Raw genomic sequence first — 27265 nt, 5'->3', positions numbered from 1 at the left:
TTTGGCCAGGTTACAATCTATTTCAACAGTTCATTGCCAAATAGTTCATCATTGGTACCAAATGCAACGTCTTCAACTCTTACCTACCCCCAAATATAGTGCAACACAATCACATTGAAATACTATTGGTGCATCTCTTTCTTTCTCCTTACCACACACTCCTACACTCACTCCCAATCTCACACACTTGTCATAACATTTCTATATTTAGTCCTCATTTACTTTAATTGTAATGTTAAAGTAATACAATTTACTTCATTGTAATTTGATCAACTCTAAACCTTCATTAGTCTGTGTATTAATTTCAAAAATATTTCACTAAATGCTAGTTCTACCAATCAGGGTGATTTAGGAACCATGGCAAGTGAATAAAGAGATTCTTTCCAACACTGCATTTTCGCTCCAAATGTTATGGTGGCTATTATGAACTGGAGATGTGAAGCATGCCTGCAAAGAAAGCACTTGGTCAAAATTAAAGAGGACATTTAAGATTGCTTAAAAGCCGGAGAGTTTTAAGATGGCTACCCAGTGTTGACAACCACACCATAATCACGCCCTACTTCAGGGGAGAATGGATTTTTTTTTCCGTTTGAAAAAGGACTGGATTGCAGCTTTGATGATTCCACATACTCAATTCTGAATTTAGCAGATTTTGCTGCGTACTGAAAAAAGATCCATTATGCTTCCTAAAACAAGCGACGGTATTCAAAGTCAAAATGCAGAACATTTATGCTCTCACATTCAAATGAACATTAGATTCTTGCATTTAAATCTATGTTTGTCACTCCGGTGTTAAATCTTCAATTTTAGGGAGGTGGTTTTGTGGACAGGAGCATCATTTGAAGAGATATCTTCTCCCTCTCTCCACCGGTAGAAACATTGTTGAATAGCAATGTTAGCAGCTGTCATTATTTTCCTGCATATGGGTGACAGTTTTTGTAATGGTCGCCTGCACAAACATTCAGGGGAAGTCTGTGATCAAAAGAAAAAAGACAACCACAGTTGTATTTCAATTGAACAATCTGTATTAATTGCTATTGGAGCTATTTTACCAGGGCCATGTCTCACAGCCTGCAGAAGAGTTCAAATCCTACCACCGCCCAATTCTTTGATGCCAGGCACGTACAAGGCAATCGACAGCATTCGTTTTGTTCCTCCAAGTGGGAAAAGTATCTCATCACTCAGCACTGAGGATCATTGGTGTCAAAACACAGGTGGACTCACAATTTTCCAGCTAAAGGAACAAATGCAGCCAGAGTTCATGGAGGCATTGTGTAAAAAAAAAGACAAGAGTGAACATAATATTTGTGGTCGAGCAGGAAAGAAAATAGGAGAGGGATAGCTGAAGGGCTCTTATAAAATTTTAACCACAATTTTGCGGCGAAAATTACAAAAACGGCATGCTTTCTCATGAGATCTCTTCTCAACTGAACACTTTTTTGTTGGTCATGAGAAATGCCAGCTATTAGTTTATGAATCTCAGTCTACTAATAGGATGAACATAATGTGACAATATCCGATCATTTTTTGTGAGGTAATGCAAAACTGAAGATGAAGTAACTGTCAAAGTTAGACAACAGTACACTGCACTCGAGTACTTCAGATAACTAAATAATCTATTTACAGTAAATCAATTCAAACACGAGCATTTCAATTATTACCAACGTGGCTCCATTTGGCCTCTGTATGTTGCACTTTGTCAAACAACGAATTACAGGCACGACATAGAAAAGCACAGTTCGAAGTTGAGAAAATATTGGTACAATTTGTGAACAAATGGAAGATCTAAATGAAAAAATACCTCTGAGTCATGCATTTTTGCCGTGTTCTATTTTCCAAGGAAGGCAAAGGAGGAAAAACAGGAAAATTTGTTAGAAAAAGCAACCTAAGATGCCACCAGACTGTGAATATATGTGGATACTTTGAAACTTTCATGCCTAAACACACCCTCTTCTCATGAAGCATTGACGGTTAACAATATAAAATAGTTAAATAAATACAATAGTGTTCTTGCATTAATGCTGAAAATAATAAGGGTGTAAGTAATAGTTCACTTCAACAAACCTACTGTCCAATTAGTTCATCAGTGCTTCCAGATTTTAAAAAAATACACAAATATACCCAGAACTCATCATCCATTGCAACTATACCCTATGTCAATGAAATACAACAGTCTCACTCAACTGTATTCACCCACTATCAAGCCCATTGACATGGGACTCAAGTTTATAAGCAATTCAAGCATACTTCAGCAATGTACTCCCAAGGTCAGTCTACAGTGAAGGGATTTTGAAAGGCAGTTAAATGGATAAAGCTTTTAAGTCAGAGAAATTTATGATTTACTGAAAACTGTGGCCACCATTACGAATAGTGAAGAAGAATGAAAAGGTTAGTAGAATGGATTAACTCTTTCTGTAGCAATAACACCAGAACTTAAATTAAGAGGGTACTTAGACTTGAATTGACAAGACAACGTTCTGTGGCAAGTTCAGTTCTCATCCACTGTGCAAAAACAGCAACTTCACACTGATTAACGTATTTCAAATGGGGAGGTAGACAGAGATGCTGTATTCGCAAAGCTGCATAACTAAAACAGCAACTTTGAGATATTTGAGTTTAATCACACACCATCGTTCACTTGAAATCGCGATACCACTTGCAAATAACGGCAAGCGTCATCTTATTTTAAGAACCAAATCTGGCCGATCATTGCGTGCACAATAAACAGAGTGAAGTGAATCATGTCAAGATATAATTAGATAAAGCATTCTAGATCGTCTCCCTACCTCACAAAATGAGTGTGCCAAACATGACGATTCTATCGCATTAAGAAATCTAAGGAAATCAAAATCACTTGATCTTTTCATCAAGTACAGCTTACTCTTTCAACCGTGGGGAAATTTCAGCTGCCCAGCCATTCCAAAGACCCATTTCAAACCACAAAGGAAAGTGAAAGAAAGATACAGCTTTTACTTCTGTTAAAACATTTCTACTTGGTTACAAGGCCCATGTGATTAGTGTTGCCACGGTGATGGCCTTTGGGAAGGAGAAAGTCCATAGCAAGTCATTATCGTATTGGGATGTAGGTTTCTTAACATATTCCTGAACCTAAAAGACAGGTTAGGCTGCAAGAATCAGAGAGGGAGAGAGCAAGGCATCTGGCCCCGAAACTAAAGCAGAGAAAATGCTGACTCCCTTGCAGAATATCGTTGGGAGCTTGAGCTCAGATTGAAGGGACCAGGTACATGAGGATATAATGAGTTTGAAAGATTGAAAGATGTGCCTAGCTTGGACTAGAGGCAGGAATCTCAAGGATAACACTCACTGTGAAAGTCAGTTCAAGGAAAGGAGAAAGGAAACAAGCCAGTGGAAGCATAGAATAGCTTTGCACTGGTTCCAGGAGTGTCTACTTAAGGAACAGAGTAAAATATAACCGCGGCTGGTGATTTTTCAGTCATTTTATAAGTTAAATAGTATTTAGACAATGTTGCTTTCAGTTTGTTTCTTACAGGAAAGGTCTTAAAACTTGAAATCTTTGTTGTGAGGTCCTTCCAGTCAGTCACTGGAAATTCATACAAGGCTACGAACCAAGTGCTGGAAAATGGGGTTAGAATAGATAGGTGTTCGATGGCCGGCACAGACACAAAGGGCCGAACGCCCTCTTTCCGTGCTGTAAAACTCAATGACCCTGGATGGCTCTATAACTCATACCTTCTTACAAAAAAAGTCTCTATGGGGATTGCTATATGGTGTAGTTTTTTTCTTAAGTGCAATACTCAAAATAAATTGTGCCTATTACTCAATAATACCTTGTTCTAGAAATACAATATTAGAATAGTTCAAAATATGTTTAAAAAATACCAAATGTCATTTTGTAGGTCAGATATATTTTTCCAAATCCTGAGAATGAGGCACTTCCAACATTCACTGAGAATTTCCAATTCTGTGTTTGTCAGCCTGTGATTTTTCTGGCCAGTCAGTGGGTGGATATTAATTCACAGGTTGGAAATGCAGAGGTGGAAAAATTAATTGCCATTTATCTCTCATTATTATTAAATGGTATTTACAACCATAAACATCCTGTTTCTCTAGTGACTTATAATGGCAATAGAACATTATGGTTTTGATTTTAAGTTTAGTTTTCTAGAATTATTAACCCACTAAGGAACAAATGGAAATATAAACTCAAAGGAGTTTACTGGTTCACTAATTTCACTGGTTTTATGAATGGCTTCAGGAAATGGAGAACCTGGTCAGGATTATGATGTACTGGTTTTTCACAAAAGTTACTTCCATCACTAATTTAATGCATGTTATGGGTGCGTGGCAGTGGATAGGTTTAAATAATTGAAGTAAACAACATGGTGTGAAAGCAGTTCAAAAATTTGATTTGACATGTAATACCTTTTTATGGCAAAATAAGAGATTCATTAGAATTTTCAGAAAAAGAGTGAAAACCATATTAAATAACCAACCAAAATTGGGTCATCAAGTGTTACTTCCACAACCTGAGCATTCCAGTACGTCATTCAAGCCTCTACTGCACATAGCCATGAGATAGCAGAATGTTTGAGTCTTTCGCTCACCTTCAGCCTCCAAACCAGTAAATACAAGAAATGTTTTTTGTTTTGGATTTCCAACATCTGCAGTTTTTTGCTTTAGTATCTGCTCCAAACTGCCCAGTTTTCCTAACACGTTCGATCAATTCTTAACACCAGATAAACGCAGGATGAGTTTTCATTTAAGTCAACTCTCCAAATGAAAGCTTATGCTTCTTTGGACTTATAGAATTTTATGCCACATAAGGAGGTGATTCAATCCATCATGCTCATGTTGAGACTCTGAAAGAGCAATCTACTTTGACCATTTTAAAATAAAAACGTCCATTTTCATTTTAGTGATTTTGGAGAGTACTTTTTAAACTGACTTAGATTTTTAATCTCGAATTTGGTTCTTTTGCCCAGAAAGAAAGTATGATTTATAAATTGATAACAGATTCTATTGAATGCTTGGAGAGAAAACAAACATGCAGGGAAAGAAAACAAGAGTTTTGATAAAAGAGGGAGATGATGGTGAGGGAGCAAAGGGGGTGGGAGAGAGGGGGCGGAAATGGTGAGAAGGCAGCGAGATGGATGGGATGAAGTATGGAAGATCACAGGAGTGGAGTGTGCAGGGGGAAGGAGAAGAGGTACTGCCCAAAAAACAAGTTTAATGAAAGCTTTGCAACCTTTCTCCATTTTTAACAGACTCAATTTCACAGCATTTCACACAATGAATCAAGATCAAATGGCACCATTAGGGAGGCAAGGAGGAGGGGGACAAAAGGGCAGATTTGAAGGGAGAGGAAGTAGCAAGAGGGAGGGAATGGACTTGGGATTGTGTGTTTCAGATGACAGGGAAGTAGAGGAGAGAAGATAGCTCCGGCCACCAAAACATGACTTGGCAGGTGAGAATGGTTTTCATTTCTTTTTTAGTTATAAGCGGTTTTCCACCTTTATTTCCTTTTCATTTTAGGGCCCGTGGCCAGTTCTTGGCCATTAAGTATAGTGACCCTTATTACTTGCATTTTACTGAACCTTGAAACTTCTGCTATTTTGTTTCAGATATGGGGTTAGTAGCATCATCTTTTCCACTGACACATTTAGTCGTGGTCTCTCTCTCTACTAGCTGGCTTCAAATGCAAATTCTACATATTTCTTTGGTGGTTTTTTCATGTAACTTTATATTCATAGCACCATCCAAGAACTTTTGAGATCTTTTAAATATCTAATAGCTATATTTATATATCCACAGATCTATTGTCAGTGGAATAATGCTCAAACATTGCTCTGCAATTTAAGTTTGATTTAAACTAATTTTATTTAACCAATGCAACCACAACTATTTAACCACTGTAGTAATATGGAAAACAAGAGATTTCTTCTTCTCTATTTTCCTCAAAGAAACTTGATTTACTATTAAAACTCAATCATTCCAAATTGGATCAGTTAAGTCAATGCAATGAGACAGAAAGGCAGATAGATGAAGACCAGCCTTCCCCAAATCAAGGGACGACAATTAGCTGGCTTCAAAGTTCTTGCTCTCACACAGCTTCGAGTGCTTTGCTTAAAACAAAACTCACTCAATTTAATTTGGCTTTTTCAAAATGATTTGAAAAACAATTGGAAAAATTGACTAAAAGCAGAGGAATAATATTCCATCATTGCAGGTGACTATACAACATGGTTAGGTTCAGAGAAGTTATGAACAGTGTACATGTTCAGACTGTACAATCCAATTCAGCTCAGCTTTAAGCAAAAGTACTCGCCCTACTGTATTTTTGGGGAATGGCTGAGGCCTTCAAATAAAATCTTTAATGAGGATATTGAAAGACAAAAAAGGCAATATACTTGATAACTTAAAAAATATATATATATTTGAATCCTCAATTTGAACATTAGGAATTTCAGTTAGAGAATAAAAAAAGCAATTGAAACATTTGAGAAAGCAATTTTAACAATCTAAACTAGGTAACCAAACTACACAATCACAGGACAATATATGTTCAGCATAAAATAATAGCTATTGCGTCTCCTGGTGCAACACCGTTAACATTGAAAAAAAACCTGCCAGGCATTAATGAAACATGTTCCATGTATCAAATTAGATAGTTATAATAGATAGTTACATCACCTTCAGAACAATTTACAATGTGCTAGAATTTAATTTAACCATTTAAATCAATATGCCTCTAAAAGAGGATTTCTTAACATATTTTAATTATTTTCCCCCAGTTACTCCACAGATTTGTATACCATACCAGCTTTAGTGGGAAAGCAGAACCAGTGAATACTAATCTGACACATGAAGACAAACAACAGGATGAAAGGAAATGAATGCTGTTCTAGCTTTCCCCTAAGGATATAAGGGAATGTTCTAAACAGTCCAAACGCGAGAAAATGATAAAATGCCGAGAATATAAACATCGATACTGTGGGAGGCATGTTTGCTGGATATGCTGCCATAAATGGAATTGCAAAAGCTGAAGCATTGCATAACCTGAGCTACAGTGATTGAGGACAGGAGAGTCAGTGGCTACATTGCTCCAAATTTAACCACTGTAATTTCCATGTCGATCACTGCTTGCAAGCTGTTGGAACGTGTTTTGAAAAGATCCATGTACTCTGTAGTAGAACCATAATAAACAATTGTATTTATTTTTGGAATCTGGCCATCACAACTGCAGATGGGGCAAAATTGAATGAAGCCTTTTGCTATAAATTACCTGTCATACCGGAGATACGACGGTGACTCAGATTGAGAGAGAGATTGGAATTCGGTATTTTAGACTTTTAATTAATTTTACTCCCGTGTTTTATGTCTCTCAATGATGGGCTTTAATCCCTGTCTGATCAGTAGAAAATCTATCTCAGGGCATTGGCAATGTAGTTTTTGAGACAGCTACTGGGCTGGGACAACAATTCAGGGTAACTCCGCCTTATTTCTTCCCTCCTGCAAAAGAGTGCAACTACTTCCCAATCCAAAAATCGTGGCTGGCACCAAACCTGCCCTTAAATAAGGTGAAAACAAGTAGCCACCAGTCTAAGCAACCAAGGTGCTTTGATCACATAAAGCACATCAAAATAAATCAAATTCAGATGCACAAATCATAACTTAAACTTATAACTTATTCAGGTGAATAAGACCATTAAAAAGCTAAACCAAGTAGGTTCATTTCTGGAGTACAGAATTGAAGGGCAGAGAAGGTTATGTTAAACCCGCATAGTGCCTTGGCTAAGCCTCACTTGGGCTACTACTGCAAAGTATTCTGGTCTCCATATAAAAAAGAGGGGCACTGGAAAAGATGCAGACAAAAAACCAAGAGGTTACACCTATCAAGAAAGAAATGTACAAGTTGTGGTGATATACATCACTGTAAGTACACAAAGGGTTAATGTACATACACTACACCTAGCTAGACACTAGAGGGAACACCAGAGACATGGCACACAGACAGTCAACCAATAGGTCAGTAAGATAGGACACGACCAATGGGCAGTCACGATACACACAGGTGACACTACCACAGGAAGGCATTACACCAACCCATATAAAAGGACACATCACATGCTCCGTCTCTTTCCAGTGGAGACACTGTGTACACAGGGTTGATTTGAAACACATCACACCCACCACGTGGATTGTAGCAGACTGGTTAGTCAGTCTGAGTAGCTATAGCAGGATTAACAGTAGCGTCGAATCCAAGTAAGAGAATTGTTAATAGTTTAATAAATGTGTTGAAGCTATCTCCAAGTCTGAACCTTCCTTTGTCAGAGTGCACATCAAGGAAGCAGCTTATGCTATGACAAGAGTGTAACAAAACACAGGTTGGGACACTTTCCTCTGGTAATGAAAGGCCTGGGGGCTGAAGGCAGGGATGCAGTGGTGACCTGATTGAAAATGATGATAAGGTTTGTGGGTGGACAGAATGATGTTTCCACTTTTGAGGGAGACCAGACTGAGGATCATAAATACAAGATAGTCATGGATGAATCATAAAGGGAAGCCAGGATAAACCTTTTTACCCAGAGTGTGGTCAGAATGTGGAACTTGCTACCACAGGGGTAGTTGAAGTAACCAACACAGATACAATTAAGGGGAAGGGAGATAGCAATAGAGGGATTACATGAACAAAGTTAGATGAAAATGGGTGGGATGAGGCTTGTGCAGAACATAAATTACTTAGACGGCCAAAATACCCGTTTCTGTGCTGTTAAATACTTTACAGCACCACATCGGAGTACAAGCAAGGTTGTGCAGCGAGAAGAAAAATGAAATGCTGGATATACTCCAAGTCAGACAACATCTATGGAGAGAGAAACAGTTAACGTTTCAGGTTGATAACCTTTCATCAGAACTGGGAAGAGTTAGGAATGCAGTGGGTTTTAGCAAGTGAAAGGGAGGAGGAAAGAAAAAGAACAAAAGGGAAGACAGGAGAGTTTAATGAAAAAGGAGTTGGCGGTGAAAGACCTGGGTGTGATGATGGATCAAGAAACACAAGGTTTCCCTAGAGGTGTGAATGGCAGAAAGATGAAAAGCTGCCAGATGAAAGCCAAAACAAGAGAGACACAAGTTAAAACCAAAATCTGCAAAGAAAAAGGGAAACAAAAAGTGGGAGCAGAGGTTACAGTATGAAATCGTTGAACGCAATGTTGAGTCCAGAAGGCTGTAAGGTGCCTAATCAAAAGTTGAGGAGCTGTTCCTCGAGCTTAAGTTGAACTTCATTGCAACACGAGGGGAGGCAGAGAGGTTAGTTTAAGAGCAAGGTGAAGAATTAAATCAACAGGGGCCTGGAAACTGAGTCTTGTTTGCAGACTGGACAGCAGCACTTACCAACGCAGTTATCCAATTTGTGTTTGGCCTCCCCAATGTAGATCAGACTGCAATGTGAGTAGCGAATACAAGTATTAAATTAAAAGTAGTACGCATAAATCGCTGTTTCACCTGGGAAGAGCATTTGGGACCATGACTGATGAGGACTGAAGAGATAAAAAGGCAGGTATTACATCTCCTGGCCGTTGCATGGAATCGTGCTGTGGGAATTGGTGGATGTGTGCAGGTGTCCGAGGAATGGACTAGGGCTTTGTGGAGGGAATGGTCTCTTTAGAATGTTGAGAGAAGAGGAGCGTGGAAGATGCGTTTGGTGGTGGCATCATGCTGAAATTGGCAGTAATGGCAGAGAATGATCTGTGGAGTAAGGAGACTGGTGGGGTGCAAGATGAAGATAAGGACGGTCCCATTGTGCAGTTTGCAAGGAGGGGAACGGAATAGCTGAGAACAGAAGTGGAGGAAATCAACACAGCTGATTATGGTCCCTGTAAAGTGTGTGTGTGTGGGGGAGAGGGGGGGGGGGGGGAGAGAGAAAGAGCCCTGGTTGAGGAAAAGGGAAGACAGATCAGATTGAAGGTTGCATCATCAAAACAGATGGGGCGACGGAGAACTGGGGGAATGGAATGGACATAACGGTTTTGTAAAGTCCAGTGGTCTTAATACAAGGGATGGTGGTATTTGAGGAAGTACAGTTGAGATAGCTGTGGGAGTGAATGGACTTAATATGTGATTATTGATAGCCTATCCCCAGAATTGGAAACAGAAGTTAAACAAGGAAAGAATCAGATATCGACCATGTAAAAGGGTGGAAATGGCAAACAAAGTTGATAAAATAAATTTCCAGCTCAGGGTGAGAGCAAGAAGCAGCAGTGAAATGATCAGTGTAATAGAAAAATAAGCGAGGAAGGCAACTGGAACAATGTTCCACATGCACTACAAAAAAGGAGGCACAGCTAGGCTGCATATGGGTACCCATAGAAACACCTTCTATTTGGAGGAAGTGAATGGAGTTAAAAGGAGAAGTTGTTCATTGTGAAAACAAGTTGATCCAGACAAAATAGGGTGGTAACTGATGAGAGACTGATTGGACCCGTTCAAGATAGAAGCAGAGAGCATTCGGAATGCCCTGGTGATGGATGTCCATGATGGAAACAAGATGATTAGCGCCAGGAAATAGTCACAAATGTAGGTGGGAAAAGATTGGACCAAGTTTTACAATCCCCGTAGAGACCAATAAAGATGACATTCCCATTGACCACACAACGTTTCACATTAAGACTTTTATTGCAATAAACTATACAAGCAAACTAAAATCAACACAGACAAAACATTACTTAGTAGGCAACTAATGCACTGAACCACAGAAAAGGAATGCCCTATTAATTTCTCAACACAACTGATATAGCCCCATGTCACATTTATGCATTACACTATACTCTCATAAAAGTTTTAGTCTTCTTTATAAAATTCCAAACTCATGGCTTCAATTAAGATCCATTCTCCCTGCCCCACTAGAGTCAATCACTGTCTTTAAAAATAAAGACCCTCCATTAAATCTTCTTGGTATAATTGAATGGACTTCTAGTAGCAAGGCATCCTCTGACCATTCCTTGGTTGGTTAATCAGAAACCGATACCTTTTCCTTGCTTAGCAGCACCTGTTTTCAGTCCTTTTCCCCAAATCTCTTTCTCGCTGACTCACAGCCTGAATCGGTATGCAGCAAAATCAGTTATTTTGTGCCCAGGTTTTAAAATTTGCACTTTACTTTTCATAAGTTTTGACCTGGGCCACTGTTCCCATGACCACCAGGGGAGGTAGCAGGAAGCAATGGAGTTGGCTTTTGGCCTCTGCAAGGTAGAGGTCGGCACGCCAGACAACAGCACTACCCTGGTCAGCAGGTTTGACGACAATGCGAAGATTGAAACTAAGAGAAGAGAGTACAGCAATTGAGATGGCGATGTCACACCTAATGTTCTTAATGGAGAAGTCAAGAGATGGTAAGAGGTCAGATGAAGGAATGAGCAGGTGGAGCAATACTGTAAATGCGTTAAAAAAAAAGTCTGCTGTACGGGGAAAAGATTCTTGCTGAGTATTCCCAGCATTTTCAGTTTCCATTTCAGATTTCTAGCAACATTTTGCCTTTGTACTTGTGAATTGAGAAATTGTCTAACACATCAAATCCCACTTTGCAGGAGAGATCATTATGCAGTTAAAGAAATGCCATCTCCTTCCAGTGTTCTAGCAAATATGCATAATTTAAATGCTCTGAAAAAGCACAAAAGCATTTGAAAAGGTATTTCTGAAACATGTAAACACTTGCGTGAAGCGAATAAACTGCCTCAAATTGTGAAGAGAGCTACAGGCAAATTAAAGGTCATTGTATAGTTACTAACTAAAAATTGCATATCTGTGTTTACAGGGGTGAAGGGAGCAGCAAGACAATAAGAATAGAAGGCAGTGTGGCACATATAATGTGACAATAGTGAAGTCAGAGTGGCAAGTGAATGGGAAACCATTTGGTGTTATGAAAAGGGATACATTCCATTACAAATGCACACAGACGATCCAGAATGAATTCTACGTGGGGCTGAGGAAGTAGTAGATGATAACATAGAAACAGGAGTAGGTCATTCAGCCCTTCGAGCCTGTCCCACCATTTAATGAGATCATGGCTGATCTGTTGCCTAACTCCATACACCTGTCTGTGGCCCATATCCCTTAATATTTTCGCTTAACATAAATCTGTCCAGCTCAGATTTAAAATAAACATTTGTTCTAGCTTCAACTGCTGTTTGTGTGAGAGGATTCCAAACCTCTACCAATCTTTGAGTAAAGAAGGGCTTCCTAACATCTCTCCTGAACAGTCTAGCCCAAATTTTTAGACGATGATCCCTAGTTTTAGAATCTCCAACTGGTGGAAATAGTTTCATCTACCTGGTTCATATCTTGAATATTTTGATCAGATCACCCCTTAACCTTCTAAATTCTATCTAAAACTGGTCTAATTTGTGTAAACTGGTAACTTAATCCCTCTAAGTCCAGGTATAATTTTTGTAAACTTACCTTTGCACTCCCTCCGAAGCCAAAATATCCTTCCAACGGTGTGGCACCAACACAGATCCCAGTGGGTAGCATGGTGGCACATTGGTTAGCACTGCTGCCTCACAGCACCAGGGACCCGGATTCAATTCCAGCCTTGGGTGACTGTGTGTGGAGTTTGCACTTTCTCCCCGTGTCTGCATGGGTCTCCGGGTGCTCCGCTTTCCTCCCACAATCCAAAGATGTGCAGGTCAGGTGGATTGGCCATGCTAAATTGCCCCTTAATGTCAAAAAAGGTTAGGTGGGGTGACTGGATTATGGGGATAGGGTGGAGGTATGGGCCAAAGTACAGTATACTTTCCTACGGTTGGTGCAGACTCGATGGACCGAATGGCCTCCTTCTGCACTGTAGGGATTCTATGATACACCACTACTCACCTCCTGCCAATTTAGATGAATTACCCATTATCCCTGCAGTCTGTCACCTGCCAATCAACCAATTCTCTAACCATGTGAATAATTTGCCCTCATCAGTGGGCTTCCACCTTCATTAACGGTCTCCTAAGCGGAACTTTATCAAATGCTTTCTGGACGTCCATATAAATAACATCCATTGACATTGCCTTGTTCATTACCTTAGTCGTCGCTCCAAAAAATTCAATAAAGTTAGTCAGGCATGACCTTCCCTTCACAAATCCATACTGGCTCTCCCGGATCGATCAAAATTGTGAGGGGTTCAGTTTCCCCATCCCCGATTCTAGACTCCAGCAATTTCCCCCACCACAGATGCTAGGCTAACAGGGCAACAATTCCCTGGTTTCTCCCTTTCACTCCTCTTAAAAAGCGGAGTGACATGTACAATTTTCCAATCCAGACTATACCTGAATCAAGGGAACTCTGAAAGATTATAGTTAGGGCATCTACAATGTGCTCCCTACTGCCTTTAACACCCTTGGATGGAAACTGTCAGGTCCTGGGGATTTGTCACTCTTTAGTTCCATTAATTTCCTAGTTACTGATGCTGTACTTACATTAATTATATTAAGTCCCTGTCCTCTATCGACTATTTATTTTTTCAGGACTTCCAACAAGTTATCATTGTTTTCTACTGTAAATACTGAGGCAAAGTAATTGTGCAACATATCTGCTCTTTTCCATTGTCACTGACAATATCTCCACTTTCAGCTATAAGCGGGCTTACATTGCTCTTGACCATCCGTTTTCTCTTTATACAACTATAACATTTATTCTTATTGATGTCCGCTTATACTTTGGCTGCTACTTCCTTCCGACACACAATTCCTTAAAGCCTGGAATACAGTTGGAAAAATGACGTTCAACAAGGTACTTTGACAATTGTATATATTGCAAGCATTGAAATATTGTCTTTTGATCATCCTTCAAAAATACAATCCATACAAGCTTGAGGGTGTGTATTATAAATTAGTTCAAGATAACTGCACCCAATATATACACTAATCAGGACATTTTCAAACATGTCATTGCTACAGTTTATCGTATCGACAAGCCAAAAAATGAAATAGAAAACACCATTCATATCAATTTTAAAAGACAGTCAAAGCTACCAATGCAGGTGCTAACAAAGCAGCATTGCGAATATAATTCTGCGTATATTGGACATCCTTTCCTTTATGTACCAGCATAAGAAATAGGTTTGAAATCTATCCTTCAACCAGAATTTGTGAAATGCAGTAAACAAAATAAAAATCTTCGCCTATCACCACTAACCTCAGAATAAACTAATATTTGTTTCCTGATTATTGGTAAAGGATGCAATCATTATACCAAAATCAAGAGGGTTAGGACTAATTTGCAAACTTTGCAACACTTGTCAGAAATTGATCATCATTGTATTGACCTACACCCATGTGATCCTGCAGACTCTGACATAAATCAATTTGGACAAAGAAAGATTTTATTGCAATTCCACACAGATTATAGGGCAAGTCACAACTTTAATTTTAACAACTAATTTTTAAGAGTAGAATGAAAGTAAAGTTGAGATTTGGAATAGGTTTTTGTATCGTGAAATTCTGAGACAGGAACATCACTGTAATTGAAGTACAAATTAGAAAAATGGAAAAGGAACCACCTTTCAAACAAAAAGGCATTCTCAGCATGGGGCAAATGAGAAAACCTGTATCAGTTAAATCAGAATACTGGTTAAGTAGCTTGTTAATCCTTCAGATTTGATGCAAAACAAGATGGAGTCTCACCTGTCGGCCATTTGAGGAATGACGTAATGCCCATTTTTGTGATCTGGAAAAGGGAAAATAAAAACATCAGTGTAACACTAATAAACCACAAAGGGGCATGGCCTACATCAGAAGGGAGATTTTGTGGCTCTTAACGCAAACAATCCTTAGAGGAATAATCCAGGCTTCAGATTCAGTGGAAAGCAATCAGCATTTCCCAGTGCTTTGAGAGAAGCATGCCAAATACATATATACAGCATTAGATATTAAATAGGACAGTTTAAAAAATTGCAGCTAAAATAATTTTTTTATATTTAAGTTTTCTACTGTCTTTACCTGAAGATAATGCAAAATGTTGCAATTTTTTGTACATTGTATTTGTTGCACGGCATTTGACAAATGTATGTAAATATAGGCTGCCATGCATCAGTCCAGCATTGATTTGTGTTGCTATTATTGCTTTCTACTTTATAAAAATTCCAGTTTAATAGCAATGTGAGGAATGTCCTGAGTGGATGCAATTAACCAGGTTTCACTATATATAGAGTCATTAGCCAGAAGCCAAATGAGGGCAGCACGGCAGCATAGTGGTTAGCACAATTGCTTCACAGCTCCAGGGTCCCAGGTTCGATTCCCGGCTTGAGTCACTGTCTGTGCAGAGTCTGCACGTTCTCCCCATGTGTGCGTGGGTTTCCTCCGGGTGCTCCGGTTTCCTCCCACAGTCCAAAGATGTGCAGGTTAGATGGCTTGGCCATGATAAATTGTCCTTAGTGTCCAAAATTGCCCTTAGTGTTGGGTGGGGTTACTGGGTTATGGGGATAGGGTGGAAGTGTGGGCTTGGGATAGGGTGCTCTTTCCAAGAGCTGCTGCAGACTCGATGGGCCGAATGGCCTCCTTCTGCACTGTAAATTCTATGAAATGATCCAAGTTTGATTTTTTTAAAAATTGTTCCAAAATGGATGTAGGCAATGCAGGCAACCATTCCACAGAAAGGGCTGATAGACGTTCTCCTCCAACTGCTGAAGTCTTTGTGCTGATGGTGCTCCCTACAATGGCATTATGCAGGTAATTCAAAGATATTAAGCCAGTGCCAATGAAGGAGTAGCTGTACAAGCCTAAACCAGAGTGGCAAATTGAAGGGGACTGTGGAGGTAATGAAACGTCCATGAACATGTGGCTTTCATCATTCTTGGTGGTAGATGCTGTAGGGCTGGGAAGTGTGGTCAAAATGATCATGGCAAATTGTTGCCGTGCCACTTCTAGATAATCAACCAACGGTAGTGGTGGTGGGAATCTAAAGTCTAGCAACAGTTATATCAACAAAGCAAACAGAGGTCCAGGATTGTGCAAGTTCTAGAATGTTGTTGCAGTTACAACATGCAGGTGACTGTGACAAGTTTTCTGTCACACTCATGGTCATTGTAGACAGTTAAACAGCTTTGAAGGGTCAAGATATTAGGCAGAGTGTCCTCGCCGTTGTATCCTGAAATAGCTAATTTCCCATTATAAACTAGGCATTTGACATGTTTTCCAACCTATAATCTAAGTGAGGCCAATCGATTTAGCACCGACTGACAAAAGTTTGGTATTGGGGCTCAATCCCCATGACCAAAACTGCATACAATAATTCAGGTGTGGTCTCGCAGCAGCTGCAGTAAGATATCCTGAATGCTGTATTCAAATCTCTTGCAATAAAAGCTAACATGTCATTTGCCTTCCTAACTCCTCGCTGCACCCGCATGCTTGCTTTCAGTGACTGGTGTTCTAGGACACCCAAGTTCCTTTGTATGTCAACATTTCCCAATCTATCACCACTTAATAATAACTCTGCCATTACGTTTCTCCATCCGAAGTGGATAACTTTACATTTACCGCAGCACGGTAGCATAGAGGTTAGCACAGTTGCTTCACAGCTCCAGGGTCCCAGGTTCGATTCCGGCTTGGGTCACTGTCTGTGCAGAGTCTGCACGTTCTCCCCGTGTCTGTGTGGGTTTCCTCCGGGTGCTCCGGTTTCCTCCCACAGTCCAAAGATTTGCAGGTTAGGTGCATTTGCCATGCTAAATTGCCCTTCGGTTAGGTGGGGTTACTGGGTTACGGGGATAGGGTGGAGGTTTGGGCTTATGTGGGATGCTGTTTCCAAGAGCCGGTGCAGACTCGATGGGCTGAATGGCCTCCTTCTGCACTGTTAATTCTATGATCTATGATCCATATTGTACCATCCGCCATGTATTTGCCCACTCACTCAACTTGTCTACAAAACACCTTGAAGCCTCTTAACATCCTCGCCACCATGCACAGCAAACTTGGAAATATGGCATCAGCAAAGCTGGAAATACTACATTTGGTTCCCTCATCCAAATCATTGCTGTATAATGTGAATAGTTGGGGCCTAAGCACGTATACCTGCGAAACGCCATGAGTCACTGCCTGCATTATGAAAAAGACACATTTATTTCTAATGTTTCCCATCTGCTAACCAAATCTTAAACCATACAAATATATTAACCCAATCCCGGTTCTTTAATTTTGCACACAAACATGTTATGTGGGACTTTATCAAAAGTTTTTTGAAAATCCAAATACACCACAGACAGATCCCAGAAATGTTTGAGAATGGAAGGTTTAGTGAGAGGGAAGAACTGAGGGAGATCAACATTAGTAGAGAAATGGTGCTGGGAAAACTGATGGGATTGAAGGCGGATAAATCCCCAGGGCCTGAGAATCTTCATCCCAGAGTGCTGAAAGGAGGTGGCTTTGGAAATAGTAGATGCACTGGTGGTCATCTTCCGGGATTCTATAGACTCTGGAACTGTCCCTGCAGATTGGAGGGTAGCTCATGTCACTCCGATATTCAAAAAGGGAGGTAGAGAGAAAGCAGGGAATTATAGACCAGTAAGCCTAACATCGATAGTGGGGAAAATGCTCCAATCCATTATCAAGGACTTTATAGCGGAACATTTAGAAAGCAGTGGCAGGATCAGTCAGAGTCAGCATGGATTTATGAAGGGAAAATCATGCTGGACAAATCTGTTGGAATTCTTTGAAGAGGTAACCAGTACAGTCGACAAGGGGTGGCCAGTCAATGTGGTATATTTGGACTTTCAGAAGGCGTTTGACAAAGTCTCGCATAAGAGATTATTGTGAAAAATTAAAGTGCATGGGATTGTCGGAAATGTATTGAGGTGGATAGAAAACTGGTTGGCAGAGAATAAACAAAGAGTAGGGATTAATGGGTCATTTTCAAATTGGCAGGCAGTAACCAGTGGGGTACCAGAGGGATCGGTATTAATGATTTGGATGTGGGAACAAAATATAACATCTCAAAGTTTGCAGATGATACCAAGTTAGGTGGGAGGGTGAATTGTGATGAGGATGCAGGGATCCTACAGCAAGATCTGGACAGGTTGGGCGAGTGGGAAAACCAATGGCAGATGCAGTATAATTTGGAGAAGTGTGAGGTTATTCATTTTGGAAGCAAAAACAGGAAGGCAGATTACTACCTGAATGGTTGTAAATTGGGAGAGGGGAGTGTGCAGCGGGACCTGGGTGAACCATTCGCTGAAGGTAAGCATGCAGGTGCAGCAGGCGGTAAAGAAGGCTAATGGTATGTTGGCCTTCATTGCAAGAGGTCTCGAGTATAGAAGCAGGGATATGTTGCTGCAATTGTACAGGGCCTTGGTGAGGCCACATTTGGAGTATTGTGTGCAGTTTTGGTCTCCTTCTCTGAGGAAGGATGTTCTTGCTCTCGAGGAAGTGCAGCGAAGGTTTACCAGACTGATTCCAGGGATGGCGGGGCTGTCATACGAGGAGAGATTGACTAGGTTGGGATTGTTCTCGCTGGAATTCAGAAGAATGAGGGGAGATCTCAGAGACTTATAAAATTCTAACAGGACTAGACAGGGTAGATGCAGGGAAGATGTTATCAATGATAAGTGTGCCCAGAGCCAGGGTCACAGTCTGAGGATTCAGGGTCAACCATTTTGGACAGAGATAAGGAGACATTTCACACGAAAAGTGGTGAGCCTGTGAAATTCATTACCACAGGAAGTAGTTGATGCTAAAATTTTGAATATATTCAAGAGACAGCTGGATACAGCACTTGGGAGAATGGGATCAAACATTATGGGGAGAAAGCAGGATAAGGCTATTGAGTTGGATGATCAGCCATGATCGCGATGAGGCCTCCTCCTGCTCCTATCTTCTATGTATCATTGTACCACATCCATTGGCGCACCCTTTACCTATGCTGCTAGTTATGTCCTCAAAAACCTCCAGTATGTTTGTTAAACAAGAATTTTCTTTCATAAATCCTTGTTGACTTTGTTTTATCCTGTTGATATTTTCTAAGTGTCCTGTTATCCCATCCATTATAATAGACCAGCATTTTCCCTACAACTGATGATGCTAGGCTAACTGGTCTACAATTTTCTGTTTTTCCCCTCCCTCCTTTTTTAAATAGTGGGGTTACATTTGCCATCCTTCAATGTGGGACTGTTCCAGAATCTACAGAATTTTGATGACAACCAACACATCAGCTATTTCCATGGCTGCCTCCTTTAGATTATCAGGCCCTGAGGATGTATTGGCTTTCAGTCCCATTAATTTCTCTAGCACTATTTTCCGAGTAATACTGATTTCCTTCAATTCCTCCTTCTCAGTGGACCCTTGGTTCCTGAGCATTTCTGGGAAGTTAATTGAGTCTTCTTCCTCAAAGACAGAACTAAAATAATAGTTGTTTAACTGTTCTGCCATTTCCTTATTCCCCATTAAAAATTCTCCCATTTGGGACTGGGGATCGACATTTGTCTTCACTAATCTTTTTCTTTTCACATACTTATATAAGCTTTTACAGTCCGCTTTTATGTTACTTGCAAGTTTACTTTCATACTCTATTTCCCCCCCACCTCCCCTTAATCAATCTCTTCGTCTTCCCTTGCTGAATTCCGAACTGCTCCCAATCCTCAGGCTTGCTATTTTTCAAGCAACTTTATAAACTTCCTCTTTGGATCTAATACTATCCTTGTTAGCCATGGTTGGGCTGCTGTTGTATTTTTGAGCCAGAATGGAATGTATAACTGTTGCGATGCAGACATTCATTCCTTAAATATTAGCCACTGCCTGTCCACTTTTTAATCAAATTCCCCAATCTATCTTGGCCACCTCACACCTCAATGTCCACGACTTTCTAGAGCAGTACATTAGCGAATAGGCTTGCAATATCAAAGAAGCATATAGACACAACATTGCTGTCGATATGCAGATCATGTAACGTCTTTATACATGTAAAAGAATCCTTCATTATAGAATACTCAATCAGAACTGGTTGCAGCAACTCGCTCAACCATTTAAACAATTTATGTTAAGCACAACCAATCACAGACAACATAAGATGTAATAGGACGTTGCTTCAAATAGCCAAAAAGCATTAACCAAACCATCTTTTATACAAAAATAGCATGAATGCAACAAAACAGGCAGTCAAAATCTGAAAGATGAAGCTAGGTTAATTTCAAACTCTACCTTTTCCCAGATGCTGATAGACTGGCTGTGCATTTCATGCCCTGCCTTTTTATTCGGTTTAGGGTCAATAAACAAACTAAGACCCAGTTGTCACGTGAAAGAGATCTTAAGAGACACCTGTCCCGATCTTCTGGTCTCTGGATCTTGGGAGATTAGCTGTAGCTCTCAAGAGTAACTTTGTGCCGAAATCCTGATTCACTTGACTCAGTTACACTTGACATCGCAATGTCTCGACTCATCAAAGCCAACTTGCCGACCGACCAATCAGTGCCCCGTTGCTCATGTAGAATAAATTGTTGTTCTCTTTGAAATTTTGGCATTCTTACATCTGTCCTCATGAGTGCAAGCCAAAAGGTTTGACAGCATACCTCTTTCTTCAGCAATACTCCAATTAAAGTATAGTGGGTCAATCAACTGCATCACTCTATGTCCTCTCCATGTCTGCTGATATATTTTATATGTGGGTTACATATTATCCCATTATTTTGCCTTATTACTTAGAATTGAAAAGCACCAGAGGACAGAAATTGATGCTATATCCTTATGCAGGTATAGTATACAGCGCCACTCCAATGAACAGAAATCGTCATTGAGAGGAAAATCAGTGTCTTGCTTAGTGCATCTTTATTAACTACATCTGCATAGTTCAGTGACAATAAAAGATAGAGACATCATGTTACAATGAGGAGATGAATAGGTCTTTGGCACAATTCAGCAAACATGAGAATTTGAATGCCTAAATGCGAACTTGATGGACAAAAACAAATTTGTAAGATTTCCTGAAATATGCGCTGAGGAATGCAAGGCTTTAATAAAATAATAGAATATGTAACCCAAATGTAAAATATATCAGCAGATGTGGAGAGGAAAGGGTAATGCAGTAGATTGGCCCACTATACTTGAATTTTTAATAAGATTCTGGAATTCGAGGTTTTTTATCCACACTGCTAAAGTCATGAAATCCTTTGATCACGTTGCATGGTTCTGGCTGATGGAATCTCATGAATTGGGAGAGAGAGTTTGGACAAGAGATACGAACAGCTATGGTAGCTTAGTTCTTTGGTGACCGGTACTGCTGTTGGCTGGAGGGAGGATGGCAAGATAAAGCAGCATTTAAAAAAAAAAGTTGTTTACAGAAAGTTGTTGCCATTAAAAAAGGAACAGTAACATGTTGAGTCTGGGATGCCAATCCTGAATCAGTCAACTGTATGAAGTCCCATGACAAGCTGGCAACATAAAACAAGAAATTACGTATTGTCAAATATTGAGGGGCTCTGTAACTTGGAATAATGCATTAATTTGAATACGTACGTGGATTATCAGGCCAACCTGAGAACCATCAGTTCCTGACACTACAAAGCCTACCCCGCATTCTACAAAGCAAGTCAGGAGTGTGATGGAATGCTCTCATTTTGCTTTATTTGTGCGGCTGCAACAACATTCAAAAAGTTTAACCTTCCAGGACAAAGCAGCTCGCTTGATTGACACCCCACCAACCACCTTGAACATTAACTTCTTCGACCACTGGCGCATAGAGGTAGCAGTGTGTACAAGATGCACTGTAGCAACTCCTCAATCCTTCTTCAACACATTCCAAACGAATCACCACCAACACCGAGAAGGCTAAAGAAATACCATCAACTGCAGGTTCCCGTCCAAGCCACACACCATCCTGACTTGGAACTAGATTGCCGTTTCTGGACCAAAATCCTGGAACTCACTCCCTAACAGCACTACACCAGATGGACTGCAGCGGCTCATGACGGCGGTCAACTACTATCTTCTCAAGAGCAATTAGGGACGGACAATAAATGCTGGCCTTGCCAACGGTATTCGCATCCCGTGGAAGAATAAAGAAATTATACAGGATAAGTTGCATGACTGTGAAAAATAATACTGCAATTACGTGATCACATCTAGACCACCAAGAGGAGGACATTGAGACAATAATATTGATATTGAATCCCCTCTTAGAATAGTGCTTTTGACAATTACACCCATTTTGAAAAAGCTTCAGCTAAAGTTTACACTTACAAATTGTGTTCATTATTAATTTTTAGGTTTGGGGAAAAAAGGGGGGGAAATTGGCCACCTCATTGAATATAAGCAATTGAAACTCTATGGTTAATAGTGGTGATGCCTTTTCTATGACACTTCTATTTATCCAGTGGCCATATTCATAATATAAAGGAATGTACTTCAGGTGCCTTTGCAGAAGTCACTTACCTGGCCTCCGTCCACAAAGGTAAAATGCCAATCTATCTGTAAGTTCATACTGACACTCCACCAGTCTGTCAGCGAGATCATGGTGATTTGCTTGCCTACCAAGATTAAAGAATACAGATCACAGGGAGGTGAGAACAAGAATTTTGCCCATCTCAGGGTCACTTAACTCTAGATTCAGTCCCGTATAGTCACACATGTTTTTAACTTTAGACATTTAAAAACAATAAAGATGCACTTAGATATCTAGCAAAGTAGTCACAAAGCACTAATCAGGTAGCACAGTGGTTAGCACTGTTGCTTCACAGCACCTGGGACCCGGGTTCGATTCCCGTTTTGGGTCACGGTCTATGCGGAATCTGCACGTTCTCCCCGTGTCTAAATGGATTTCCTCCAGATGCTCTGGTTTCCTCCCACAAGTCCCGAAGATGTGCTTGTTAGATGAATTGGACATTCTGAATTCTCCCTCAGTGAACCCATACAGGCGCCAGAGTGTGGCGACTAGGGGATTTTCACAGTAACTTCATTGCAGTGTGCAGTAAGCCTACTTGTGACACTAATAAAGATTATTTTATTATTAATTGAATTGTTACTTTATTCAGTTGTGGCAGATAGGCAAATTAGGTTGCTGTTGTCATATGAAAGATATTTTATGACATACTGGCCCAGACTTTCTAGTTTCCAGATCGTCAGGGACTAGAGGTACTTTCCATTAATTCCGTGGGATTTGCCCAGGATGTTTGAATCCATTGGAAGTTAAAACTTCCTGAGTAAATCCCCTGCTCCCTGGGACTCCCTAAAACCCTATGAGCTGCCACCCTATCCATGTGTGCACTGTGAGAATGGACGTTTTTTCTTTAAAATATTTTTGGGGAATAGTGTGCTGTTCTGCAAAGAAGGTGGTGTGTATTATTTAAATCATAGATGATTTAATTAAGCCGACAAAAGGTTAAGGGAGACCATTTGTCTGGAATAATTGCGACATGAAAAGGAGTGAATGTGCTAAATGGTCATGAACCTACAGTCAGAGTGGTTTTATAAGTAAATAAGCTAGGTTTAGCAATTTGCATTGGGAGATACGTGGGGACCTGTTTTTTCAGCTGGTAAATTTCAGCAGCTGGTAACGAACTTTTACAACTTGCAACAGTTTCATAAGTAAAGAATGGAGGGGTATTACATTTTATTTTCACACAAAAGTGGGGGCCACACAAAAACATGAAATATTGTTTGGAAATGTTGAGCAAAAGCTACAGCAATTTGCCTTCGGTAATATTACTGGATTTTTATAGTTAAAATATCTATAAAGAGAGTGTTCCCTGACTAAGTAGGGAGTCTTTTGGGGAAATGTATCTTAAGACTAATTTTAACTGTGTTGCTGTAATTGTGTGCTTATGTTTTCTTTTTGCTTCATTAATAAACCATTCAAATTTAATTTTTAGATCAAAAAGTGTTACTGGACTTCTTGCTTTTGAGATCAGCAAGTTTTCTTCTCGTTGTCAGAATACAAAAGAAAGGGTATGATCCATAAGCCAAGTTTCCATCTGGGATTTGGTTTATTCAACAATTAATATCTGTTGTCATAACACCCATGCATTCTCTCATCCATTCACTCGTACACCCGTTCACTAACACACTGAAAGCGGTTTAAATATCCCAAAGCTTTTCGGTGTGTTAGGGAACACTTACCAGAAAATGCAGTAAAAAGGGGTGTAGCTAGTCTTCCCCTGACGATCCAAGGTTATAAGGAAGCAATTCGATGGAAGATTGCTCTACATTTCTGAAGAAGCTAGGATCTGAAGACTAAGCCAGGAATGCAGAGCAGAGTCATGGTGCAGAAAAGTAGGAGAGGAGTGGCAATCAGATGGTCATTGTCACTCCTTAGGAGATTCGGGCCATGGTCTTTTCAAGATGCTTTTACAGTATCAGAATAGTGGTCTCTGGGCAATGCTCTCCTGATCAACAGGGGTCACTAAGTGACTAGACCACCCTTTTAATTTGAGATCCACCGTTTTACATGTCTAAAACTGGTTCCTATCCAATGGTAGAATTGTGTGACCACATTTTAATGATACAACTCCTACAGCATTTTATTGTGAGAGTGCATTGCCCTCTCAGCAGGAAATACTAGATATTTGTGAAAGATGAGAAGGGCACTGCATTTCCATAATCAAAACATTAATGACATTCAGCACTGGAGCTGGAATGTAATCAGTTCCAAATTTGGAACTCCTGTGTCATTCTGGAGATCTGAAGCACTCTTAAAATGAACACAGTAAGGTCATGTTTGTAGATGCTCCAAGTGGGAAAAATGTTGGTTTATGTAAAAAAAACATTGTGAAGGAAGGTTTACATTTATTTTTCAACTTGGGGCCTTAGGGTGTTCAGAAGAGAAGATGTGCAAATACAATTTTGTGTCAGCTTTTTGAAATGTTGCTAAATGAAAGCATTCTTTTCTGTGTGACTGCCAACCCCTAACTAGTTATAGACAGCACATTCCAAACCTGTAACCTCAACTACAAGGGTAGCAGATGTGTGGGAACACAACCACCTCCATGTTCCCCCTCCAAGCTAGGGTCAAAATCCTGGAACTCCAATTGTAACAGCATTGTGGGTGTTCGTACACATCAACTGCAGCGGTTGAAGAAGGTGGCTCCTCACCACCTTCACAAAGGCGAAAAGGGATAGGCAATGAATGAATGCGGACCTAGTCAGGGAGGCCCACAACCCGTGAATTAATTTTTTAAAAGGGTGCTTTCATTAATCTGAAGGTCATTTCTTCTTACTATTTTTGTATTATGAAAAAAAAAATCAAAGTACAAAACCAGAAAAATAATCACAATTTATGCATTCCAGGGGAAGACAGATAAACACCTAAGGTAGTGGGGAATAGGTTATGCTGATTGGGTTAAATAGAATGTGGTGTGAGCTGGCTCAGGTGGAGCAAGACCACCTGTTGGGTCAAATGGCCAGTTTGTGTGCTGTAAAATTCTATGTAAACGCATGTGGAAAAAAATGTTGAACTCCCACTCTGGAAAACTTAAAATTATACTAAATGGATTACCACTTGTTGCCATCCCCGCCCAAAGTATGATGAAGGTCTGAGGCATCGGACCAGCAATTGACCCTCGAGTCTGTTTCCTATCCACAACTGCACAGGATAGGACATAGAACATAGAACGATACAGCGCAGTACAGGCCCTTCGGCCCATGATGTTGCACCGACATGGAAAGTCAAAAAACAAAAGCTATCTAACCTACACTATGCCATTATCATCCATATGCTTATCCAATAAACTTTTAAATGCCCTCAATGTTGGCGAGTTCACTACTGTTGCAGGTAGGGCATTCCACGGCCTCACCAATCTTTGCGTAAAGAACCTACCTCTGTCCTATATCTATTACCCCTCAGTTTAAGGCTATGTCCCCTCATGCTAGCCATTTCCATCCGCGGGAGAAGGCTCTCACTGTCCACCCTATCTAACCCTCTGATCATTTTGTATGCCTCTATTAAGTCTCCTCTTAACCTTCTTCTCTCTAACGAAAACAACCTCAAGTCCATCAGCCATTCCTCATAAGATTTTCCCTCCATACCAGGCAACATCCTGGTAAATCTCCTCTGCACCCGTCCAAAGCTTCCACGTCCTTCCTATAATGAGGTGACCAGAACTGTACGCAATACTCCAAATGCGGCCGTACCAGAGTTTTGTACAGCTGCAACATGACCTCATGACTCCGGAACTCAATCCCTCAACCAATAAAGAGTCATTCACCTGAGGAAGGAGCAGCGCTCCGAAAGCTAGTGACATCGAAACAAACCTGTTGGACTTTAACCTGGTGTTGTAAGACTTTGTACTGTGCTCTGCCAATAAAGGCCAACACACCATAGGCCTTCTTCACAACCCTATCAACCTGGGTGGCAACTTTCAGGGATCTATGTACATGGACACCTAGATCCCTCTGCTCATCCACACTTTCAAGAACTTTACCATTAGCCAAATATTCCGCATTCCTGTTATTCCTTCCAAAGTGAATCACCTCACACTTCTCTACATTAAACTCCATTTGCCACCTCTCAGCCCAGCTCTGCAGCTTATCTATGTCCCTCTGTAACCTGCAACATCCTTCCGCACTGTCGACAACACCACCGACTTTAGTGTCGTCTACAAATTTACTCACCCACCCTTCTGCGCCCTCCTCTAGGTCATTTATAAAAATGACAAACAGCAACGGCCCCAGAACAGATCCTTGTGGTACGCCACTTGTAACTGAACTCCATTCTGAACATTTCCCATCAACCACCACCCTCTGTCTTCTTTCAGCTAGCCAATTTCTGATCCACATCTCTAAATCCCCCTCAATCCCCAGCATCCGTATTTTGTGCAATAGCCTACCGTGGGGAACCTTATCAAACGCTTTACTGAAATCCATATACACCACATCAACTGCTCTACCCTCGTCTACCTGTTCAGTCACCTTCTCAAAGAACTCGATAAGGTTTGTGAGGCATGACCTACCCTTCACAAAGCCATGCTGACTATCCCTAATCATATTATTCCTATCTAGATGATTATAAATCTTGTCTCTTATAATCACCTCCAAGACTTTACCCACAACAGACGAGAGGCTCACCGGTCTATAGTTGCCGGGGTTGTCTCTACTCCCCTTCTTGAACAAAGGGACCACATTCGCTATCCTCCAGTCCTCTGGCACTATTCCTGAAGCCAATGATGACATAAAAATCAAAGCCAAAGGTCCAGCAATCTCTTCCCTGGCTTCCCAGAGAATCCTAGGATAAATCCCATCAGGCCCCGGGTACTTATCTATTTTCAGCCTGTCCAGAATTGCCAACACCTCTTCCCTACGTACCTCAATGCCATCTATTCTAATAGCCTGGGTCT

General features: G+C 40.5%; 1 protein-coding gene across 10 annotated transcripts in view; it reads right to left on the bottom strand.

The window, feature by feature from the left end:
* Nucleotides 1-27265, bottom strand: part of git1 (G protein-coupled receptor kinase interacting ArfGAP 1) — a 252390-nt gene that overhangs the window by 86315 nt on the left and 138810 nt on the right. For 7 of the 10 annotated variants that reach the window (XR_011933692.1, XR_011933694.1, XM_072469628.1 and 4 more), the window contains exons 7-9: nt 22371-22465; nt 14646-14688; nt 1802-1828 (exon numbers count right to left, since the gene is read on the bottom strand). Coding sequence is in view for 7 of the 10 variants with exons in the window: in XM_072469628.1 (XP_072325729.1) it covers nt 1802-1828; nt 14646-14688; nt 22371-22465 (165 nt within the window). In the remaining 3 variants the exon portion in view is untranslated. The remainder of the gene's footprint in view (nt 1-1801; nt 1829-14645; nt 14689-22370; nt 22466-27265) is intronic. The other 3 variants (XR_011933693.1, XM_072469630.1, XM_072469631.1) reach the window with 1 other exon arrangement.

This window comes from Scyliorhinus torazame, chromosome 12 (assembly GCF_047496885.1).
Source record: "Scyliorhinus torazame isolate Kashiwa2021f chromosome 12, sScyTor2.1, whole genome shotgun sequence".
NCBI lineage: Eukaryota > Metazoa > Chordata > Chondrichthyes > Carcharhiniformes > Scyliorhinidae > Scyliorhinus > Scyliorhinus torazame.
Note: the sequence above shows the minus strand (reverse complement) of the source record. Positions and strands in the feature narration are given on the sequence as shown.